General features: G+C 38.2%; 1 protein-coding gene across 3 annotated transcripts in view; it reads left to right on the top strand.

Moving 5' to 3' along the window:
• MAST2 (microtubule associated serine/threonine kinase 2) overlaps window positions 1-23,978 on the top strand; it is a 205,048-nt gene that overhangs the window by 9,046 nt on the left and 172,024 nt on the right. For all 3 annotated transcript variants that reach the window (XM_026498196.4, XM_026498195.4, XM_026498197.4), the window contains exons 2-3: window positions 19,088-19,235; window positions 22,547-22,689. In XM_026498196.4, coding sequence (XP_026353981.2) covers window positions 19,088-19,235; window positions 22,547-22,689 — 291 coding nt within the window. The remainder of the gene's footprint in view (window positions 1-19,087; window positions 19,236-22,546; window positions 22,690-23,978) is intronic.

Here is a 23,978-nt window from a genome sequence, read left to right as displayed (position 1 = left end):
GACTTATTTATTTTATAACTTGGAGGTTTGTACCTCTTAATCCCCTTTACCTATTTCACCCATTCCCCCCACTTACCTCCCCTCTGGCAACCACTAGTTTGTTCTCTGTATTTAAGAGTCTGTTTTGGGGTGCTTGGGTGGTGTAGTCAGTTAAATAAATAAATAAATAAATAAATAAATAAATAAATAAATAAAAACCCCACATGTTCTTTATCCATTCATCTATGGATGGACACTTGAGTTGCTTTTATATCTTGGCTATTGTAAATAATGCTGCAGTGAACATAGGGTGTGTATATCTTTTTAAATTAGTGCTTTCAGTTTCTTTGGGTAAATACCCAATAGTGGAATTACTGAATCATATGGTATTTCTATTTTTAATTTTTTGAGGAACCTCCATGCTGTTTTCCACAGTGGTTATACCAGTTTACATTCCCATTAAAATGCATGAGTGTTCCCTTTTCTCCACATCCTCACCAAAAATTGTTATTTCTGGCCTTTTTGGTACTAGCTATTTTTATTGGTGTAAGGTGATATCTCATTGTGGTTTTGATATGCATTTCCCTGATGTTTAGTGATGTTGAGCATCTTCTCATGTGTTTGTTGGTCATCTGCATGTCTAATTTGGAAAAATGCCTATTCAAGTTCTTTGCCCTTTTTTTTTTTAGTAATCTCTACACACACTGTGGGCTTTGAACTTATGACCCCAAGATCAAGAGTCGTACATTCCATGTGTTGAGCCAGCCAGGCGCCCCAGCTGCCTATTTTTTAATCGGATTGTTTGGGGTTTTTTTTGGTGTTGAGTTGTGTAAGTTCTTTATATAGTTTGAATGTTAACCCTTTATCAAGTACATAATTTGCAAATATCCTCTCCCATTTAGTAGGTTGCCTTTTTGTTTTGTTGGTGGTTTCCTTTGCTGTACAAAAGCTTTTTATTTTGGTGTGGCCCCAAAATTTTATTTTATTTTATTTTATTTATTTATTTATTTTAAAGATTTTTATTTATTTATTTGACAGAGATAGAGACAGCCAGCGAGAGAGGGAACACAAGCAGGGGGAGTGGGAGAGGAAGAAGCAGGCTCATAGCAGAGGAGCCTGATGTGGGGCTCGATCCCAGAACGCCGGGATCACGCCCTGAGCCGAAGGCAGATGCTTAACCGCTGTGCCACCCAGGCGCCCCCCAAAATTTTATTTTTGCTTTTGTTTCCTTTGCCTGAGGAGACCTATCCATAAATATGTTACTAAGGCAAATGTCCAAGAGATTACTGCCTATGTTTTCTTTTAAGGGTTTTATGATTTCAGGTCTCACAGTTAGGCCTTTAATCCATTTTGAGTTTATTTATTGTGTGGTGTAAGAAAGTGGTCCAGTTTTATTCTTTCACAGGTGGCTGTTTAGTTTTCTGGCACCATTTATTGAAAATACTGTCTTTTCCCTGTTGTATATACTTGTCTCCTTTGTCTTAGACTAATTGACCGTAGAAGCATCGGTTTATTTCTGGGCTCTGTTCTCTGTTCCATTGATGTATGTGCCAGTACCACACTGTTTTGATTACTGTAGTTTTGTAGTAGACCTTGAAATCTGGCATTGTGATACTTCGAGCTTTGTTCTTCTTTAGGACTGCTTTGGTTTGTGGGGTCTTTTGTGATTCTATACGAATTTGAGGATTATTTGTTTTAGTTCTGTGAAAAATGCTGTTGGTATTTTGATAGGGATTGCATGGGTATTTTAACAATATAAAGTCTTCTAATCCATGAGCATAGTTTTCTTTCCATTTGTGTTGTCTTCTGTTGCTTTCATCAGTGTCTTATAGTTTTCAGAGTATAGATCTTTCAGTTCCTTGGTTAAACTTATTTCTAGGTATTTTATTCTTTCTGTTACAATTATAAATGGGATTGTTTTCTTAGTTTCTCTTTCTGCTACTTTGTTATTAGTGTATAGAAATGCAACAGATTTCTGTATATGAATTTTGTATCTTTAACTTTACTGAATTCATTTATTAGTTCTGTTAGTTTTTTGGTGGAGTCTTTAGAGTTTTCTGTATACAGTATCTTGTCATCTGCAAATAGTAACAGTTTTACCTCTTCCTTACCATTTGAAAGCCTTTTATTTCTTTTTCTAGTCTGATTGCTGCAGGTAGGACTTCCAGTATTATGTTAAATAAAAGTGGTGAGGGTTTACATGTTTGTCTTGTTCCTGATCTTAAAGGAAATGCTTTCAGCTTTTTACCATTGAGTGTGATGTTAGCTATGGGTTTTTCATAAATGGCCTTTATTATGGTAAGGTATGTTCCTTCTAAATTCACTTTGTTGAGGGGTTATGGTTTTAAATAGCATCAGGAAAGGCATCCCTTTGGAATGGGATATTTGAGTAAAGACCTGAAGGTTGTAAGAGACAGAGGCACTTAGATTATCTCGGGAAGGACATACTTGGTAGAGGGAATAGGAAGTACCCTGGGCTAGAAGCATGCCTCCGCTTCTAAAATTTGTATTTGAGGAACATCAGGAGGCCAGTGTGCCTGGAGTCGAGTGAGAAAGAGGATGAGTTGTAGATGAGCTCAGAGGGGAAAGGTAGAGAGAGGAGCGCTGGATTGTGGAGAGTTGTAGTTTGCGAAGGGTCTGAAGGGTCTTGTAGGCAGTTGTAAGGATTTCAGCTTTTACATTGAATGAGATGGGAAGCCATTGGAGAGTTTTCAGTAGAGGAATCATGTGAACTAACATTCATTTTAATCCAGTCTGTTTGGCTACACTACTGGGACTGAATGGGTATGTGGAAGCACAGAGACTCTTGCAGTAATGCAGGCAAAAGAGCAAGTGATATGAAATAATTAACCACAAGTAGGAGAGTCCTCCTCTTTATAACTACTCGAAGAGTTGTCTGTATCTTTGCTTTCATTTCCTCTCTCCTCATTCTTTCTTGAACCCACTCCAGTCAGGCTTTTGTCACCATCATTCCACTGAAATACTTATGTCAGGGTCATCGTGGCTAAATCCAGTGGCCAGTTTGCAGTCTTCGTCTCACTCAACCTGTTGCATTAGACATTGTTGATCACTCCATCATGTGGCTTTTGGGGCCTTGTTCTCTTGGCTTTCTTCTTATCTCAGTGGTGCTTCAGAGGGTTCAGTCTGCTTTAAAATTTATTCTCCCTTCTGATATGATCTCATCAGATCATACTGCTTAAAATTCCATCTGTGTGCCGATGATTCCCACATTTATTTATCTAATTATGATCTTTCTTTTGAGCTCTAGACTCTTAATTTCAGTTGTCTGTGCCTATGTCTGTTTTCATTTGGATAGTCAATAGATCTCAAACTTAATGTGTATAAAACTGAATTCTTGATTTTTTCCTCCCATTCTGCTTCTTTCCAGTCAGTCTTTCCCATGTCAATAAATAGCACTACCATTCTCTCATTTACTCAGATCAGCACTTGGAAATTGTCTTTGATTCTTTTCTTAACTTCATATTCCACATTCAGTCGATTAGGTCTGGTTGGTGCTACCTTCAAATTGCATGAGACTTCTCCCCACTAGCTCTGTCGCTACCCTAATCTTAGCCTCTATCATCATTCATCTGGATTACTGTAAAGTCTCCTAACTGGTCTGATTATATTCTCACTTCTCCCCACCCAGTGATATTTTGTACACGGGAAGATCCGGTATCGTCCTGTTGAAGCTTAAATCAGAGTTTGTCACTCCCTAATTCAAAACCCTATGGTGGCTTTCCATCACAATGGAAAGCTTGCTTTGTTCTATAAGATTCTACGTGATCTGCCTCTTGGCTTTCTCTAATTTCCTTCCATTCTTCTTCTTCTTCTTCTTCTTCTTCTTCTTCACTGAGCTAGAAGTCATACTGGCTGCTTTTATGGCCTCTGAATATATTAAGCATGCTTCTGCCTGAGGATGTTTTAAAAATTATTATTTGCAGAATTTCTACACTTGGTAGTTTTCTTTACCTGAGATGTTCTTTTTCAGATGTATCTATATATTGGCCATAGTTCATTCAGGTTTCTGTTCACATATCACCTCCTCAAAGAGCCCTTTCTTGACTAGCCTTTTTAAAGTAACACTTAGTCATTCCTTTTCCCTCTTTTTATTCATGTCTTTTATTCACCTGGTACTGTCAGATATTTGTTATTATCATTCTTCCACATTAGACTGTATGATTCCTGAGGGCAGGAATTTGGGTCTGTTTTTCTCACTGCTGTATCTCTAGCTTCTAGAATTGTATGTAGAAGGTACTCAATAAATATTTCTGAGTGAATTGGTAGTGATTAAGTCATTCTCTGACTTCAAATCCCAGCTCTGTGACCTGAGACAAGTTACTTAAGTTCTCCAAGCCTTAATTATCCCATATATGTAACAGATGATATTATTACCTATTTCATAGGGTTATTGTGAAGATTTAATAAATTAATCCACATAAAACACTTGTTAAAAGGCTGATACCAAGAAACTATCATTATATTTTTAAGGTACACGCACAGAATGTGTGAATATAGAATTCATATTTTTTAGTGTTCTCATCTGGTTTTAGAAAGAAATATAATAGAAAAAGATGTGTCTTGACCTTTGATTTGTTGGTGTTATTGAATTATTCTTTTACTTTGTTCAGCTTGAAAAGGAGGCTTTAATTTGTGCATTTTTCCCTTCAGGGAACCTTTTATGAATTTCGTTATTAAGTAACTGGCTTAGGAGATAGTATGGTCTCCCTAGGTTTTGGAATGTAATTAAGAACAAATTCAGGCCGATGTAACCACATTTAAAAATTCTATGATGTAATTTTAGCTGTACCAACTTTAACAGTACTTCCTAAGGGTGAACCTGAGTAGCAGATGCACAAATTCTTCTACCCTTAATATGTTGGAGATTAACAAGGCACCTAGTTTCTCTGCCTGTATTTCAGTAAGGCAGAGGTAGCATAGACTTGTCAGGCCTTCTGATTTTGCACAACTCTTTGAGGCTTTCAGGAATGTTTTAGAAAGCAGAGAATAGAAATAGTTGGTATTAATTTTTGAAAAGTCCATAAGCTATTTCAAAGTTGTGATACCAAGATGGTTTTGTTCAGGTGACCCAGGAACATCTGAGTCCTGCCTTTGACCAATAACAGAAAGGGACATTTTATTAGTAGCTCTCATGTTAGTAGTCTTTCATATTAAAGAACACTAGTTGCTGTAACAGATACACTCAAAAGAATTTAGACTTCACCATTTTCTTCACATTGCTTCCAAGGTCACCTGGAGCAGGTGGGGGAATCTTGTGGGAGGTTTTGATGGGCCAGGTGGAAGTGGCTTAAATTACTTGCACCCATCTTCCATTGCCAGAATTCAATCACAGGGCCGTGCCTAACTGCTAAAAGGCTGGGAAATAATCGAGTTGTGCCCAAGAGGAAGGTGGATCATGTTTGGTCAACAAGTAGCTAGTTCCTGCTCCAGGCTTCAAACCACAATCTGGTCCTCAACTAGAACTATGTAGAAATCCTCTTATTTGGGGTATAGACAGCCTAGGACTGTAGTCTCCTTTCATTTCTTGTAGGTCCATAGAGTTTTGGGTAATAACCGTTTTGAATGCAAGTAAAGGCCTTTTTCCAAGAACATCTAGGAGATCTGGAAAAGCTTGTTTTCCTCAGCCTCTGGCAGGACTAGTCACTGGCAACCCCCGTATTCCTTCAGTCTTGGTGGCTAGTGAAAGCTATCCTCAGGCTTTTCTCACTTTGTCAGTGGGCCATGGGGAAGAGGGAAAAAGCCAGAAGGAAGCCGAAGAGATGCCAGAGAGAAAGGTGACTGGGTTTCAGCTGTTCTCACTTTAATAGGCTCCTGGAAGGAAGCATGGCTCTAGAGAGCCCACCTCCACATGTTTTTTGACTTTTTAAGTTACATACATACACTTAACATAAAATCAGTGACATTCAGTACATTCAAATGTTGTGGAACCATTACCATTATCTAATTCCAGAACCCTAAAAAAAATCCGATTTATTTATTTATTTGAGATAGAGTGAGCGTGAACAGGGGACAGAGGGAGAGGGAGAAGCAGGCTCCCTGCTGAGCAGGGAGCCCGACTTGGGGCTCGATCCCAGAACCCTGGGATCATGACCTGACCCGAAGGCAGACGCTTAACTGACTGAGCCACCCAGGTGCCTCCCCCTTTTAAAAATTATTTATCTGAGAGACAGAAAGAGAGAGAGAGAGGGAGAGAGAGAGAGCGCCATTGAGAGCACAAGAGGCAGAAGCTTAACTGACTGAGCAACCAGATGCCCCTAATTCCAGAACGTTTTCATCACCCCAGAAGTAAGTCTTCTACCTATTAAGTTTATTACTCCCTATTTCTTCCTCCCCCCAGTGTTTGGCAACCACTAATCCACTTTCTGTTGCTGTGGACTCTGGACATTTCATATAAAATGGAATCATACAATATGTGGCTTTTTATGTCTGGCTTCTTTTACTCGGCATAATGTTTTTGAGATTTAGCCATATAATAGCATGTTTCAATACCTCATTTCTTTTCATGGCTGAGTATATTTCGTTGTATGGATGCACCACATTTTGTTTGTCATCAACTAATGGACATTTGGATTGTTTTTACCTTTTGGTGATTGAGATGAACTATGAAGCTACTGTGAACATTTGTGTATAAGTTTTTGTTTGAATACCTGTTTTTCCAGTTTTTTTGTTATATGGACAGGAGTGGAATTGTTGGATCATATGGTAGTTTTATGTTTAAGTTTATGAGAAATTACCAAACTGTTTTTCACAGTGACTCTACCATTTTAACATTGCCACCAGCAATGTACAAGGGTTCCAGTTTGGCTGTGACCTTTCTAACACTTGTTATTTTCACATTTTTAAAAATTTTAGCCATCCTTGTGGATGTAAGTGATGTCTCATTGTGCTTTTTAAAAATTAAAAAAAAAATAAAAATTTTTAAATTAAAAATTTTTTTTTATTTTTTAAATACTTTATTTTAAGTAACCTCTACACCCAACATGGGCTTGAACTTACAACTCTGAGATCAAGAACCTCATGTTCCGTCCACCGAGCCAGCCAGGTGCCCTTCATTGTGCTTTATGATTTGCATCTCCCTATAGGTTAATGATGTCGAGCATCTTTTTATGTGCTTGTTGACCATTTGTATATCTTTGTTACAGAAACGTTTATTCAAGTTTTTTGCCCATTTTTATTTTATTTATTTATATATTTTATTTTATTTTATTTTATTTTATTTTATTTTATTTTATTTTATTTTATTTTATTTTATTTTTTTCTTTGCCCATTTTTAAATTCCGTTGTTTGTTGTTGAGGTGTAAGAGTTCTACATTTATTCTGGATACTAGACTCTTATCAGATATATGATTTGCAGGTATTTTCACCCCTTTGGTAGACTGTCTTCCACTTTTTTTTTTAAGATTTTATTTGAGAGAGAGAACTCATGCGCCAGCATGAGTGGGGGGAGGGGCAGTGGGAGAGGGAGAAGCAGACTGGCCGCAGAGCAGGGAGGCCAATGTGGGGCCCAATCCTAGGACCCCAGTATCACAACCTAAGTTGAAGGCAGACACTTAACTGACTGAACTACCAAGGAGCCCCAAACATTTATTTATTTATTTTTAATTTTATTTTTAAGTAATCTCTCCACACAATGTGGAGCTCGAACTCACAACCCTGAGATCAAGAGTTGCATGCTCCACCGACTGAGCCAGCCAGGGGGCCCTGTTTTAGATTTTTTTTTTTTAAAGATTTTATTTATTTATTCGACAGAGATAGAGACAGCCAGCGAGAGAGGGAACACAAGCAGGGGGAGTGGGAGAGGAAGAAGCAGGCTCATAGCGGAGGAGCCTGATGTGGGGCTCGATCCCATAACGCCAGGATCACGCCCTGAGCCGAAGGCAGATGCTTAACCACCGTGCCACCCAGGCGCCCCCCTGTTTTAGATTTTTAAGAAGTAAATGCAGAGGGGCGCCTGGGTGGCACAGCGGTTAAGCGTCTGCCTTCGGCTCAGGGCGTGATCCCGGCGTTACGGGATCGAGCCCCACATCAGGCTCCTCTGTTATGAGCCTGCTTCTTCCTCTCCCACTCCCCCTGCTGTGTTCCCTCTCTCGCTGGCTGTCTCTATCTCTGTCGAATAAATAAATAAAATCAAAAAAAAAAAAAAAAAAAAAAAAAAGAAGTAAATGCAGTTACTGTTAGCATCCCTTCCCTCCCAGGCCCCACCCCAGGAGGAAACCACTTTCCTGAAAGTGGTGTGTATTTAATGCTGCACAAGTGGGGAAGAAAAATCCATTACTAAAACTATTTATAAGAAAGATGTAGCAGTATTTGTTTTTAAATTTTATATAAACTATGTATTACTGTATACATCCTTTCACTCTTACTTTTTTTCACTCAACATTGTTTTTGAGAATTATGTATGTCATGGATCAACAAACTTTTTCTGTATAGGGCCAGATAATAAATATTTTAGGCTGTGTCATACTGTCTCTTTCATAACTATTCATTTCTGTTGTAGCATGATAGCATCTGTATGATAATAGGTAAATGAGTGAACTGCGCTATGTTCCTATAAAACTTAATATATAGACATTGAAATTGGAATTTCATATAACTTTCATATTCTTCATATTGAGAATATTTAATGAAATATTGTTCTTTGATTTGTTTTCCAACCATTTACAAATATAAAAACTATTTTTAACTTCCTGGCTGGACATAAATAGGCTATGGTTAGGATTTTGCCTTGCAGCTGAAGTTTGCTAAACTTGATCTATGTTAATATATTTAAATCAGTTTCCTTAATTTTTATAAGCTATATAACATTCCTTTGAATAAATGAGTTTATTCATTCTTATAATAATGGACCCTTAGGTCATTTTCATTTTCCCTAATACAGTGCAGTAAACATCCTTGTACTTATCTCCTTGTGCGTACGTGTAAGAGTTTTTCTTACTGGATATTATTGCCAAATTGCTTTCTCCAGTGATTGTACCACTCTGTACTTTGGCCAGTGATGTTTCGCTATGTCTTTGCCAACTCTTGGTGTTATCAGGTTATACTTTTTGTAATTTGTTAGGTTTAGATGGCATATCAGTGATTTAAATATATTTCCCTAATTGCTAGTGAATTATATCTATTATTTGGATTTTTTGTCTTGAGACTTCCTTATCCATATACTTTCTTTTCTTATAGACTGTTTCTTTTATTTTTCTTATTGATTGTTTTGAGTTCTTTATGAATGTCATTTAAATATAATATGGAGAAAAAACACCCTTTGGACTAGGTTTGAATTCTCTCAGTAGTTTAGTGAGTTTGAATATGAAATAAGGATAAGAGAGTCTATTTGCAGTGTTGTTTTCATTGTTAAATCAAGATTGGGATTTCTCATTTGTATTGGATCTCACTAAATGTTTCTGTGTTTTTTATTGTGCTTGTTTTTGTCGCTGCTCTAACTTTATGTGTAGGAGAATATTCCCTTACTTTTGTAGCAGGCCACTTGTTTTGTGCTTTTTTCCTTCTTCCTTTCTTTTTTTCTTTTAAACCTTTTTATTGTAAAATAAAGAAGTACAGAAAAGCACTCAAAACAAATGTATAGCTTAATGAATTATTATGAGATGGACACCCTTACAACCACTGCACTACTTAAGGAAAAACGATTTTGCCAACCATTCTAGAAATTCCTCTCCCTGTGTCCCATCTCCATCACAGCCCCACCTTCCCTCCAAAAGTAATCACTGTCCTGACTTAAAAAGTAATAATTTCCTTGCATTTCCTTGTAAATTTGCATCTAAAACATTACAATTTAGTCTTGCCCATTTAAAAAATCTAGATGGTAAAATCTTTTTTAATCTGTAGGTTTCCCTTCCATCTCTTCCTTTTCCTTAAAATTTATAAACGTTGAAAAACCCTGGGGCATTTGACCTATAGAGTTTCCCACAGTCTAGCTTTGCATACTTACAGTGCATTTCACAATGTTTCTGTGTCCTTTGTTTTTCTTGCAATTTACAGCTGGATACAGGGGCTTCATCGGTTTTAGGTTCAATCCCTTTGGCAAGATTATGGATGGTTGTGTGGTCTTTCAACAGGAGGCATGTCATGGTATCTGCTGTTTGCTCTTTGATTTTAGCAGTTGTTGACGCTCAGTGCCAATATTCAGTGATTGGGCGTTGCAAAACGGTGCTGGAATTCTATCATTTTGTTTTCGATCACTTGCTGGAATAACACTTTAAGGTGATGCTCCCTTCATCTATTATTTAGTTCCCAGTGGCATAGTACATGTAAGACAGACTTGATTCTATCCTTTTAAATTTACCTGGGTTTTAAGATAACGAATTGGTTCCCTGTCATCTTCAGAAGGTGACCAGTAAATTATTTTCTTATTATCAGTGTGGTTATGCACTCAAATGTATTTAAATGTGTTTCAACCCATATATAATGTGTTCTTGTACTAGGGGAAGCTCGGATTGTCCTGTTGTTGTCTAGAAAGAGCATTGTTCGTTCCTTAGTCTTTTGGACCTGATCCTGATAGTTTTTTTATTTTTTAAGATTTATTTATTGGGGGGCGGGTAAAGGGAGAGGGAGAGAAGCAGACTCCCCTCTGAGTGCGGAGCAAGACACGGGGCAGGGCTCGATCTCAGGACCCTGAGATCATGACCTGAGTTGATAGAATCAGTCACTTATCCTAATAGTTTTGATAGTTTTTTTTTTTTTTTCAATCTTGTGTGTCAACCTGATCCAGGCTCATTTTCTACCTTAGACCTGGAATTATCTGTTCCTGTAAGAACTCCTGATTTCTTTTTCTTTTTTTGGGGAGCCCAACAAGGGGCTTGAACTCACCACCGTGAGATTAAGACCTGAGCTGAGATTAAGAGTCAGATGTTTAACTGGCTGAGCCATCCAGGGCTCCCATGAGCTCCTGGTTTCTTTTAATGGGAGATGGTATTTTACGACAACTACAATCTAGGTCCTAAGGATACTCATTGCTATTATGTTGGTCATTGTTTCTCCAATTTTTCAGTGGATACAGTTAAGAAATAACATAACTACATTGTCAGTTAACAGTATATTTGCAAAGAACTACAGAGATTTTCAAAAACCTTAATCTCCTGTATATTACATTAGTATTTCTTCTCTTCTGTACCACGAATCATATTCCCAAAGATTCAGGGGTGAAAGAATTGAATGTTGGGGAGTGTCATCAAAAAGATGTGACTTCCGATTGACCTGTGAGCTGGACCTGGACTCTGGGAGGCTCCTTTCCCCCACCCCTGTCCTTGGAATGTGGGTTCCACTTGCCTTTCCTGCTCCCAGAGGCAGCTCCAAGGACATAGCCTTAAGATAGTGATGTAGTCTTGAAAACACCTGCATGGTATACGTGACTGCACCTAGTTAAGGCCTCTATAAACCAAGATCTGGCAGGCAGGTGGGGGGATCCATTTTCCTTGCTGCTCCCAAGACAAGCCTTGTATATAAGTTCCCTTTGCTTATTAATACTGCCACCTACCAACTTGGAGTTCTTTCTCTTTCTTCTGCCTCTCCCTGCCCTCTGAGTACAGGGGCCAGTTTCAGATTACACCTGGGAAGCTCCTGAGAGGGTTTTGAACCAACAATTAGAATATCCAGGAATTATTCATTTACTTTGTCATACGTTAAATGTATGTCTCTCATGGCAATACTAATATACTACCACCAATAATGATTAATGAGAACTGTTAAATTTTTTTGCATAAGCTCTCTCCCCTTCCATTTTGTGGTTGACCTATATCTACACTTGCAAATTATATAGCCATGATGTACTATACTCTCCCTTTTAATGTACATTTATTCATTCTACAAATGACTTCATATTTAATGCTAATCACCATGTTGATATCACTCTAGTTATTTTGATTGTATGAATCTTCTCTAGTAGATTCCTTAGGAAGGGTCTGTTGGAACAATATTCAGAGTTATTTTATATTGATAACAGTTTGCCTGTGCCTTTTACCTTGAAGGATAGTTATCCTGGATATAAAATCCTTGGCTCACATTGTCTTTCCTTGAGTATCTCATATATGCAACCCTGTTTTTCTTTCATGCATTGTTTTTCGGGTTTTCATTTATACAACTTGAGCATATTTAAGACCGGGATTTAAAGTTTACTACTAGGTCTAATGCTGGGCTTCCTCAGGCATGGTTTCTGTTAATTTATTTTGATTCTTTGAATGGGCCATACTTCTTCATTTCTTTGTATGTCTTGTGCTTTTGTTGTTGTTGAAAAATGGACATTTGAGGGGCACCTGGGTGGCTCAGTTAGTTAAGCATCTGCCTTCGGCTCAGGTTATGATCCCAGGGTCCTGGGATCGGGCCCCACATCAGGCTCCTTGCTCGGCAGAGAGCTTGCTTCTGCCTCTCCCTCTGCTGTTTTCCCTGCTTGTGCTTTCTCTCTCTCCCTCTCTGTCAAATAAATCTTAAAAAAAATAAATAAATAAAAGGGGTTTCTTAAAAAAAAATGGACATTTGACTATTGGTAACTCTGGAAATCACCTTCTCCCCTTTCTCTAGAGTTTGTTGTTTTTTGATTGTTGAAGGCTGTAGCTGTCCATTTATCTAGTGAGTTTTCCCAACTTTTTTTTTTTTTTTTTGTGGAAATTGAATTCTTTGCTCTGTGTGGTACTGAAGTCTCTGTTCCTTAGCTTGTGTTTTGTTGGAGATTTCCTTGATCACTGGGAGCTAAACAAACAAACAAATATACCTCCTAGAGGGTCTTTGCAGATGGACTTTGTGCTTAGCCAGACTAGAGATCAGGCTGAGATGAAAGCGTGAAGTCTTTTCAGGTCTTTCCTGAGTGCGCATTTTGCCCTGGGGTTTCTATTTTTTTTTTTTTTTTCAGTTTATTTAATCTCTACACCCAACGTGGGGCTCAAACTCATCATCAAAAGCCCGTGCTTTTACCACGGAGCCAGCCAGGTGTCCTTGCCTTGGGTTTACTAAATTATTCTATATACGCAGGTATTTTTAATTGCCCTAATTCCCCACAGAAACTCTCCTCTTTTCCTCCTAGACTTTAGGCAGTGTATTTTATGTCTCATTTATAATCTTTTGGCCCAGGTCGCTGTGGGTGTTTGGATCACTTCACAATGTTTTTGAGCAATGCCTTCTGCTTTTCCATCATGAACAGATTCAGAGTTAGGTGAAATAAAGGTGTGCCTTGTGTCAGTCCTTCAGGTAGCCCCAGACAAGTTAGAACAGATATAAACAATAATTTGCAAATAAGGTCTGTTGTGCTCCTTTTGGAACCAGGGACCAGAGTCCTGCACTGGAAACACCAGCTGACATCTGCGGAACATATGTAGGAGTGGGTGGGCAAGGGCAAGTGAAAATGCCACAAAGCTGTCCTATTACTATTTTTTTTAAAGATTTATTGATTTATTTTAGAGAGAGAGTGAGCACGTGTGCAGGCATGAGCGGGTAGAGGGGTAGAGGGAGACAGAGAATCTACAACAGACTCCCTGCTGAGCGCAGAGCCCAAAGTGGGACAGGATCCCTCAACCCTGAGATCATGACCTGAGCCCATGACCTGAGCCGAAACCGAGAGCCCAACGCCTAACCAATGGAGCCAACCAGGTGGCATGCTTTCCTGCTATTTTTAAGTTGACTTCTTGATTCAGCATTTTCTTGGCTGTAAACCTTTGACTGTTTTCTAGAATTCTGACAAAGGTGGTTCTGACACTTTCTGCTTGTTTTTCAATTGTTTCTGTGGGGGGATGTTAGCTTGCAGCTGCGGGGTTTTGTTTGTTTTTGTTTTTGCTGACGTTGTCTCTCATTTGATTTTTTTTTTATCTCATTTGATTTTAATTTTTGTTTCCCTAATGATGAATGATGTTGAGGGTGGTTTCGTGTTTATTTGCCATAGTTGCCTCTTGTTTAAGTGTCTGTTCAGTCTTTGCTCATATTTTTTATTGGCTTATGTGTTTTATTATTGAATTTTGAAAGATCTTTCTATATACTCAATGCCAGTCCTTTCTCACGTGTTTTGCATATATTGTTTCCTTGTGTGTGATTTGTTTTCATTTTCTAACAGTATTTTTTGAAGAGTAGTTTTTTAAATTTGAGTCTAATTTATAAATTTGCTCTTTTTAAACTTGCGTTTTGTATCTTATCTAAGAACTCTAAAACTAACAAAAATTTACTCTTGTATTTTCTTCTGAAGTTTTATAATTTTAGATTTTATAGTTTGATTCATGATCCATTTAGAGTTAATTTTTGTCTGTGTTTGATAATGCTTGATGTATGGGTCAAAGTTCATGTATATATGTATGCACACACGCACACACATATAGATAAGCAAAGGTTTTTTGATAGGGATTAGGAGGATGGACTTTGATTAGTGTGGCACCTGGGTTTGACTCTTGGTAGGGTAGATTAGGAAGAGTCTGCCACAAGGTATAGAGTTCTTTTCACCTACCAGTCATTGGGGATAAAACACTCCTAATGAGAGTTAATACAGGTTTTTAGTCTCAGACTCCAGTTTTCAGCTATGAATCCTTTACTTTGAATCCTATGTTTAATAGCATAGTACAGTGTAAGCACAACACTAGCTTTGTGGGTGAATTTAACCTGAGATTTGCTTTGTATTGTGGAGGAGGGAGATGGTTCTAAGCCAAGACAGAGAGAAACTCTGAGAACTCCCAGGGCCATACGCAAAATAGTCACAACTCAGTACTCTGAATTAAAAGAGAAAACAATAAGCTACAGTGTATGGATGAGCAGTTAGTCTTAGCCAGAAAAGAAACAACCACCAATATAGGACTGGACCAGTACCAATTAAGAGAAAGTCCTACCCTTTTCAATCACCCTATTCCCTATCATAACATACCAAAGGATAAAAAGCCAGAAAACAGAAAAGAAAAATAAAAGCAAGTCATGCCCCTTATTCCAGGTCTCACCTGTCAAAACCTCGCAAAGGGAAGAAAATATTAATTAAATTGGATATGAAATTTAACCCTTAAATTAGTATGTCTTTTTAACTTTACTGAAGTATATTACTCATTTCAGAAAAGGACACATACCCAAGCATGAAACTCAATGAATTTTCACAAGTTAAACATATCCATGTAACCAGCATCAAGATTAAAAAAAAAAAAAACAAGACATGGGGCACCTGGGTGGCTCAGTCAGTTAAGCCTGCAACTCTTGATCTTAGCCCAAGTCTTGATTGTAGGTTCATGAGTTTAAGGCTCGACTATGCCACCTAGGCACCCCAATTCTGCCTTTTAAAAATTTCACTTAATACAGGCAAATTGACTTTATTGTAACATTTACCAAGAACCTACTTTAATTTAATTAAAGTGGTTGCAAACTTGAGCACTTTATTATCAATTTCCAGTAATTTGTGATACAGTCCTCACGACTGATCAGTGTATTTGTTGTGTTGGTGGCATCGTATTGAAAGGTTTTGATCTAGTCTGGTGGTTCTCAAACTTTCATGTGCTTCAGCATCACCTGGAGGGCTTGTGAAAACACAGATTGCTGGTCCCCTCAGTCAGAATTTCTGATTTAGTAGATCTGGAGTGAAGCCTGAGATTTTGCATTTTTAGCAAGTTCACAGGTCCTGCCGATGTTGCTGGCCTGGGGACCGCATCTTGAGAATCACTGCTTTAGGCCAACTTTCACCATACCTTTTTAATATTTCTGATGGCGCAGTCCATTCCTTTTTAAGGGGGCCTATTCACTGTTAGCTCTTCCCTCTAACTAAACCTACTTTTTTCTGTTGTTTTCATCTGCTAGTTCTAACTCTGTCCTCAGAAGTAAGAAGTTTCCTATAATGTAGGAGATAGCCCTCGTATAGTTGAAGAGAGTTACTCATGTCTCCTTTGTTTTCTTTCTTTCAGGGTAAATTTTTATAGTTCCCCTCATAGTTATTGGAGAAGTACTGTAATGTATAGTTATGCTAATATTTACTATTGCCATAGCAGTGTTTTATTTGTAAACTGGTTTCTCCTCTCCTCTTTTCCCTGTCTTGATAAGTGTACTGTCCAAGCCAGGAACCTGTAAGTCACCCTACACTCTTACCCTTCCGTTTAACTCCCTATTTTGCTTAAGAAACATTTGACTGTAGAAATGATATAAAGCAATTTCATTTAGTTTTTAAGCTGTAAGGAAGAACTTATTAAAAGGGTACAGTGGTATCCCTCTGAACTTGGAAACATGTAGTTTGGATCTCATAGATGACTAGACTTGGAAACTAGAAAACTGTAAGACATTAGTATGGAAGTTTAGTAAAGAAGTTTTACCTCTAGTACATTTTTCTTTCTCTGTGTTACTTGCTTCAGCTTGTTTCTTAATGACTTCTCGGGTAAATTCAGTAATGTTCTTTTTTTTTCTTCTTTTTTAAAGAGGGAAGTGGGGAGGGACAGAGGGAGAGGGAGAGGGAGAGAATATTAAGCAGGCTCCATGCTCAGCACAGAGCCCAAAGCAGGGCTCAGTCTCACAGTCCTGAGATCATGACCTGAGCCAAAATCAAGAGTCAGATGCTTAACTGACTTGAGCCACCCAGATGCCCCATGTCTTCTTTTTTTTTCTTTTTAAGATTTTATTTATTTGTTTGACAGAGACAGCCAGCGAGAGAGGGAACACAAGCAGGGGGAGTGGGAGAGGAAGAAGCAGTCTTCCAGCGGAGGAGCCTGATGTGGGGCTCCATCCCATAAGGCCGGGATCACGCCCTGAGCCGAAGGCAGACGCTTAACGACTGCGCTACCCAGGCGCCCCCCTTTTTTTTTTTTAATCTTGATGCTGGTTACATGGATATGTTTAACTTGTGAAAATTCATTGAGTTTCATGCTTGGGTATGTGTACTTTTCTGAAATGAGTAATATACTTCAGTAAAGTTAAAAAAACATGCTAATTTAAAGGTTGAATTTCATATCCAATTTAATTAATATTTTCTTCCCCTTGTGAGGTTTTGACAGGTGAGACTTGGAATAAGAAGGGGCATGATTTGCTTTTATTTTTCTTTTCTGTTTTCTGGCTTTTTATCCTTTGGTATGTTATGATAGGGAATAGGGTGATTGAAAAGGGTAGGACTTTCTCTTAATTGGTACTGGTCTAGTCCTATAGTGGTGGTTGTTCCTTTTTTGGCTGAGACTAATTGCTCATCCATACGCTGTATCAAGCATCCCAGGGCTGGCTCTCTGATGTAGCTCATTTGTAAATTATTTTGGGGATGAGACCTTTCCCTGTCCATGTTGTCTTCATGTGGGATGTTATTTCAGCTTGATATCTTCCAGGGCTTCCTTACTTTCCTCCACCGAAAGCTGCTTGCTGAGGGTGTTGCCTGTGTGAATGGCCACCCCTTTTTGGTGGGTTATCAGCATTAGTGCCCAAACCCTGCTTCCTTCCATGGTTTGTCCTTGATGCACGGGTACTGTTTCATTCCTGACACACCAAATGGTGGGAATATAGACAGCTATCTTGCTGTCTTCTTTTTGTATTAGCTATGCCTTCCAATTCTCCTTCCTCTCTGCTCACTTGTTACAATTATCTTCACACATCATTTGCTTTAATGATACAATGCCTAAATATCTTTCTTTATCATTTTATCCATTTACTACGAATTTAAAAAATATTGCTTCCTTGTTTCTTCTGTTATTTTTCTTTAACTTTACTTTTTTATGCTTTAGCATTTATAAATTATATTCTGGATAGCTACCACCAACCAATATTGGCACTTTCCCATGTTTGTGAACCCACCAATCACACTGTATGACTTTAGAGGTTTTTTTTTTTTTTTTTTTTTTTTTTTTTTAAGTCTTAAGGAGGTTGGCATTTTTCCATTTTACCCCCCTGTGGCTTTTATTAGTTACTCGAGTCTGGTTCTTCAAACGGCAGGTAACACAGATTTTAGTTATTTTTATGTTTCTCATTTTGTCTTTGTACCGTCCATATCACTTAGATGTGCAACTTGTCTGTGTTCATTATAGCTTCCTTCTTATGAAAGATGTCTCATTTGCCTAATTTTTTTCAAAGTAGTTTCTCTTTTAATGCTGCCAATTGGTGAGCGTTTGCTTCAAAATGTCTGAAACTGTTTTTTTTAAGATTTTGTTTGAGAGAGAGAGAGACAGAGATAGTAACAGAGATAGCAAGAGAGAGCACAAGCCCGGAGGAGAGGGAGAAGCAGGCTCCCCGCTGAACAGGGAGCCCAACATGGGGCTTGATCCCAGGACCCCGGGATCATGACCTGACTGAAGGCAGATGCTTAACTGACTGAGCCATCCAGGCGCCCCCCAAATGTCTGAATCCTGATGATATGGTGGACGCTGCTTACTGAGTGAAGAGGAGCAGGCATTGGGATGCAGCGGGATGAACTGGATTAAAATAAAGGCGAAAGGAAAGCCCTCTCAACGTTTCATATTGTCTGCGTTTTCTCCACAGTACTTCATGCTTTTTCATTGTATTTAGCTTCTATTATAGACCTATAAAGAAAGCTGTACATTTTATTTTAGCATTCATTGAATGATAGAGGCATTTCTAACTTTGTATAACAGGTAAAGGGAGGTCTGCTATTTATGATTTTTTAAAAGCTAAAGTATGCTTTACTGGATATAGGAAGAGTGAATAGGAGAAAAATAAACATAACTAGACATGTACTCATTATGGAAAAAGACTTATTTTTTCCTTTTTTTTTTTTTTAAGAGAGAGGGGAAGAGAGAGAAGGAGCGGGTGGGGGAGGGGGAAAGGGGCAGAGGGAGAGGGAGAGCCAAAAAAGGAACCACCACCACTATAGGACTAGACCAAGCAGATTCCCCGATGAATGCAGAGCCTGACTTGGGGCTTAATCCCATGATCCGGAGATCAAGACCTGAGTCATAACTAAGAGTTGGATGCTCAACCGACTGAGCCACCCAGGTGCCCCTTTGGCATTTTATAATCAGTGTCCCACAGCCTTCATAACATACCCAGACAGCTTTTACTAAGAAGTAGGTTTCTGGCTTTAGCTGTTGAGCAGAAAGTATAAAATGCTGGCACTTTTTAACTGCAGTGAATGTTGTAAAGATGTTTAATATAAAGTCCTTACACTTTTCAAAAAAGACATTACACTTACGTTTTACCTTTTTTTTCTTTGAAGGATGTGATAGCTGGACTTAGTCCCCTGCTTTTTAGAAAGCTCAGTAATCCTGACATATTTTCATCCACCGGAAAAGCTAAACTCCAGCGACAACTTAGTCAGGATGACTGTAAGTTGCGGAGAGGAAGCCTGGCCAGTTCGCTGTCAGGTGAGTATCTAATTTTGTTTTTTTAAGAAATGTGGGACTGTGTTGTCAATATTTTAGGGTATATCAACTGACTTGGCATCTTGGCAGTTTCTTCTCTGGTGGTAGTTTTGTATAGGACACTATGGGCAAGGCCGTCTTCCTCTCTTTACTACTTCCTCATGACATCTCTGAATGGTAGCCTCCTCAGCCTGCTAGATATTTCCTAGTTGACTACTATCATTGGTTATTCCCTTTGAATTTGACTTTTGCTCTCTGCTCACTTCTGTGGACTTCATATCCTTTGCTTCTTTTGATTTTTTTCCCCCCCATTTTCAAAATCTGTTCCAAAGCCTGCAGCGCCTCTCCACCTTCCCCATAGAAAAATCTTTAAAAAATTCAAGGGGAAAAAATGATACAAGGAAGTCATGGTCCAAATAGGAAAAAATTAAAATGTGACATAATTTTAAGCAATCAATAGAATATTAAAGAAAGAATCCATTTTGCCTCAGCTAAAAATATTAGATTAGTAGAGAAGAAAATATAATCCTCCTGTGTACTCCTTGCCAGTTTTAAATTTCTTTTTATTTTTGTCCCTTTTCAGGGCTATTTCCTCGGCTTTATCTTTCCATTCTTTTATTGAAATTGTTGTTTTGCCAGGTGTGTATTTAATCACATAGAACCATTTTTTGTTTTCATAGTATTCTGTTCTTCTTTTAAGGATATATTACCTTATAAATATTATATGAGTAAATAGAATTTTGTATTAAAAATTGTTTTTAAAGTTTTCTTTTGTTTCTGAATCAACTCTTTTGAGCACCTAATAACCAGAATCCATTGCTTTGCTCTGAGATGCCATATCCCTTCTATCCTGTGAGGTAATTGGTGATTGGCCACTGGGTGATACAATGTGGGAATGTGGTTGTGTTTGAGTCTTTATAGATTTTCAGTTCATCTGAGTTCAGCCTTACATCTTCATTTTATGTCCTCTTTAGTATCTCGCATTTCTGAGTACTGAACTTACCTGAGATTTTGCAGGGTAGCTACTATCTCATTTAACTGCCATTCAACTGCTACCTCCTCTATGCTTATTACACCTTGTGTCTTTCTTTCCCAGTTCCATTGGTCATGATTCATCTGTCTGTTTCAGATTGTCCCCAAATTCTAATTCATCTCCTCAGTTAATCCCCCCTCCCTCATTATAACCTTTGTTTGTTTTACTTCTTTATTCTCATTTACTGTCCTGGGTGACAAAAGATAAAATAGTATGTGCTCAGTCAGCCATGTTTAACTGGGAATATTTTGCATATTAGCCTCTTGAATCATTGTAGGAATAATTAGAATTTTTTAAGTTTTTTTTTTTTTCCCTGAGTTATTTCTTTACTAAAGGGCTAGTTTCTCCATTTGTTCATATTGTTCCTTCTGTCTTATGTTGTTTGTTTTCCTCAAATTCTTGGCAGTCCTTGGTACATTTCAAGCCCAGACTAGTATATATCCAAATGGGTTTCTTTTGTGGGTGCGTGAGCCTCTTTCCCCAGCAAGCCCTTATTTTGAAGGGAGATAGAGATATGATACTAGCCTTTGTGTATGTGGATAGGGCAAGTCAAGGAGCTAGCTTTCCTTTAGAGTATATAGATGAGGAGTAGGCAGATGATCTGGAGAACTTGGCAGCATTTGCAGAAGGAAAGCAGGCAGGCCGTCTCTACTCTGGCCTTACGGGAGTTTGGAGTAGAGAACTATTCTTTGTAGAGAGTTTTATGGGAAGGCTGTCTGATGAAGCATACATTTACGAACAGACTTGAAAGATAACTAGATTTTTAAAAAACATTGCATTTTTCTGATTAAAAAAGTAAATATGCCAGTAATAAAAAAAATTCGGGTTCAAAGACATGTATTATGTCAAAGTGAAAAGTTCCTCTTAATCTTTTCTTTCTTCTCTTTGCCTTCCTTCAACTATTTATATATACTCCATTATATTTAAATATACATTTAAAAGCTTATGTAAATATACACAGACTTTTTTTAAAATAAAAATTGGCATCTTATGCCACACACTTCCTTTCTGCTTACTTTACTCAACAGGAAATGTTGAACATTTTTCTCTTGACTACATTTTGAACTGCCTCATTATTTTTAATGGGTTTAGTATTTCATGTGGAGGTAGTATAATTTCTTTAAATTGTAATAAACATTTATTTTCAGTTTTATTCTGGTGAGCATTGCTAAGGTGAGCATTCCGGTCTATTTTTTCATTATACTGCATTACTACAAGTGGAATGCTGGGTCCAAACATATTCGAATTTTAGTAAGTTTTGCTAAATTGCCCTCCAAATAATTTGCATCACATTTTGTTTGCAATAAAATGTATGTTGTACCAAAAACAAAACTCAAAACTCCTTTTGCTCTCACCTTTATTACAGTGGGTATTTCCATGTTGAATAGGATTTTGCCAGGAAGAGGAAAGGTTTTCAAGTGAGTTGGGTGATCAAGGTAAATTCAGGTAAAAATGCAGGGCATAATATTGAAGTTGAGTGAGCAAATGGGTGTAGAAAAGAGTTGAAGGAGATGAGGCTAGGAAGATAATCTGGATTTATGGAGGAGGATTTCTTTAGTTTTTTTAAAAGTTTGGCTAATTTTGAATAGTAGGGAGTCATCAGCAGTTTTTTTCGGACAAGGAATGATATCACATTTGTTTTGGTCAAATCACTAGCAGCAATGTGAGGAACATTACGAAGGAAGAGATTGAAATAGGACTGGCTATTTTGATTGAGCTTGAATAGGAAGAGATTGAATAGGACTGAAATAGGATTGAAATAGGACATCAATTAGAAAGTCATTGCAATTCTTGATACTTAGTCTTTTATTAGTGACTTTCTTGTAGACTTTCATTGGGATTAAGGCAGTCAGTCAGTCAACCTGGACTGAACACATGGAGTCTGGCCAGAGCATTATAGATTCAGTGTTCATCTTCTGGAAACCTAAGGGCCAAACTTGTCTAGGAGAAGCTGTCAGCTGCACTCATGTTGCACTGAGTTGGTGAGAAACTATGTAGCATGGAAGGGACTGGAAAACTCAGCCTGCTAGGTTGGGTGCTGGCGTGGTGATGGATATCACAGAGAATTTAAAATAGTCAATTCAGTTTTCAGTATTCCGTTTACAATTCTCCTCTCCACCAAGACAGTCGGAATTTTTTAAAGGACTACAGATTCTAAAATGAATATGGCAGAACTTCATCTTATTTTGGATCACTGTACTTTTATCCACTTGATATCATTGTATGTTTTCATTCATTGATAAATAATTACAAGTATATTTTCTAAACCTTGTGTTTGAAGGTAAGCAGCTGCTCCCCTTGTCCAGCAGTGTACATAGCAGTGTGGGACAGGTGACTTGGCCGTCTTCAGGAGAAGCATCAAACCTGGTTCGAATGAGGAACCAGTCCCTTGGACAGTCTGCACCTTCTCTTACTGCTGGCTTGGTAAGTGTTAGTAAAGACAGTCCCTTCCTCTATGAACAAATTCTTGATTGCCATGGCCACCTTTGTTATTTTTCTTTTTAGGATTTGGATAGTTTAATTTTTCAAAGTAAAGTATAAAAAAAGAATGGAATTTAGGGGCGCCTGGGTGGCTCAGTCATTAAGTGTCTGCCTTCAGCTCAGGGCGTGATCCCAGCGTCCTGGGATCGAGCCCCACATCAGGCTCCCTGCTCTGCTGGGAGCCTGCTTCTTCCTCTCCCACTCCCCCTGCTTGTGTTCCCTCTCTCGCTGGTTGTCTCTCTCTCTGTCAAATAAATAAATAAAATCTTAAAAAAAAAAAAAGAATGGAATTTAATTGAATATATTCTGATTGCTCTCTTATGCTGTCACTGGTACTGAGTATGTAGGGAGAGTCAAGAAAAAGACTTAGTATGGTTGATTGAATAAATTTTCTGGGAAAGAGCTTTCTTTTTTTAAAGATTTTATTTGTTTATTTGAGGGAGAGAGACAGAGATAGCGAGAGAGAGCGTAAGAGGGGAAGGAGAAAGAGAAGCAGGCTCCCTGCTCAGTGAGCCTGATGCAGGGCTTGATCTCAGGACCCAGGGATTAGGACCTGAGCCGAAGGCAGACACTTAACTGACTGAGCCACCCAGGCGCCCTGTGGGAAACAGCTTTGTAATAGACAGGATTCTTAACTTTGTGAACTTATTTTGCTTCTGTGTGTAGTTATGTGATACACATATTTAGTACATGAGGATAGGATAGTGGGCAGTTCAGTATATACTGGATGCAAGAATGAGCCTTTTCTTTGTCTAGGATTTGTATGATAGACAGAATCTAACAAAGTTGTTAAGCTGTGTAGTCTGGGCAGGTTGTTTTCTGCCTGTGATTGCATCTTCCACCCTTTTATCCTCAGTACCTCTGCCTCTTTATTGAAGGTATCCATTGACTTCCTGCTGATCTCACATTCTTCCTAAAGGACAAGGCGCACTAGTAAATTTCAGGGTACAATAACAGAAACTTGTTCCCATTAAAATATAATCTCATCTATTCTTTGGGATTATAAATCTTTTGGGTTGGCATGTATAGATTAGAAAGCTTTGTCCATTTGTCCATTCTGGGAAGTGGAGATAGGGGAAGGAGTCTTCTTATAGCAAGTGGGAAGTTAATTTTTGGATCAGAAGATTTCCTTATGACCTGAAGTTTGTGACTCTTAGGCCACAGGAAGAATCAGGAACTTTCCCACTCCCTAACTTTTTATTTTGAAAATTTCAAATACAGTGAATACTCAC

Source organism: Ursus arctos, unplaced genomic scaffold (assembly GCF_023065955.2).
Source record: "Ursus arctos isolate Adak ecotype North America unplaced genomic scaffold, UrsArc2.0 scaffold_12, whole genome shotgun sequence".
NCBI classification, from domain to species: domain Eukaryota; kingdom Metazoa; phylum Chordata; class Mammalia; order Carnivora; family Ursidae; genus Ursus; species Ursus arctos.
The sequence above is the reverse complement of the archived record's forward strand: the minus strand, read 5'-3'. Positions and strand labels throughout refer to the sequence as shown.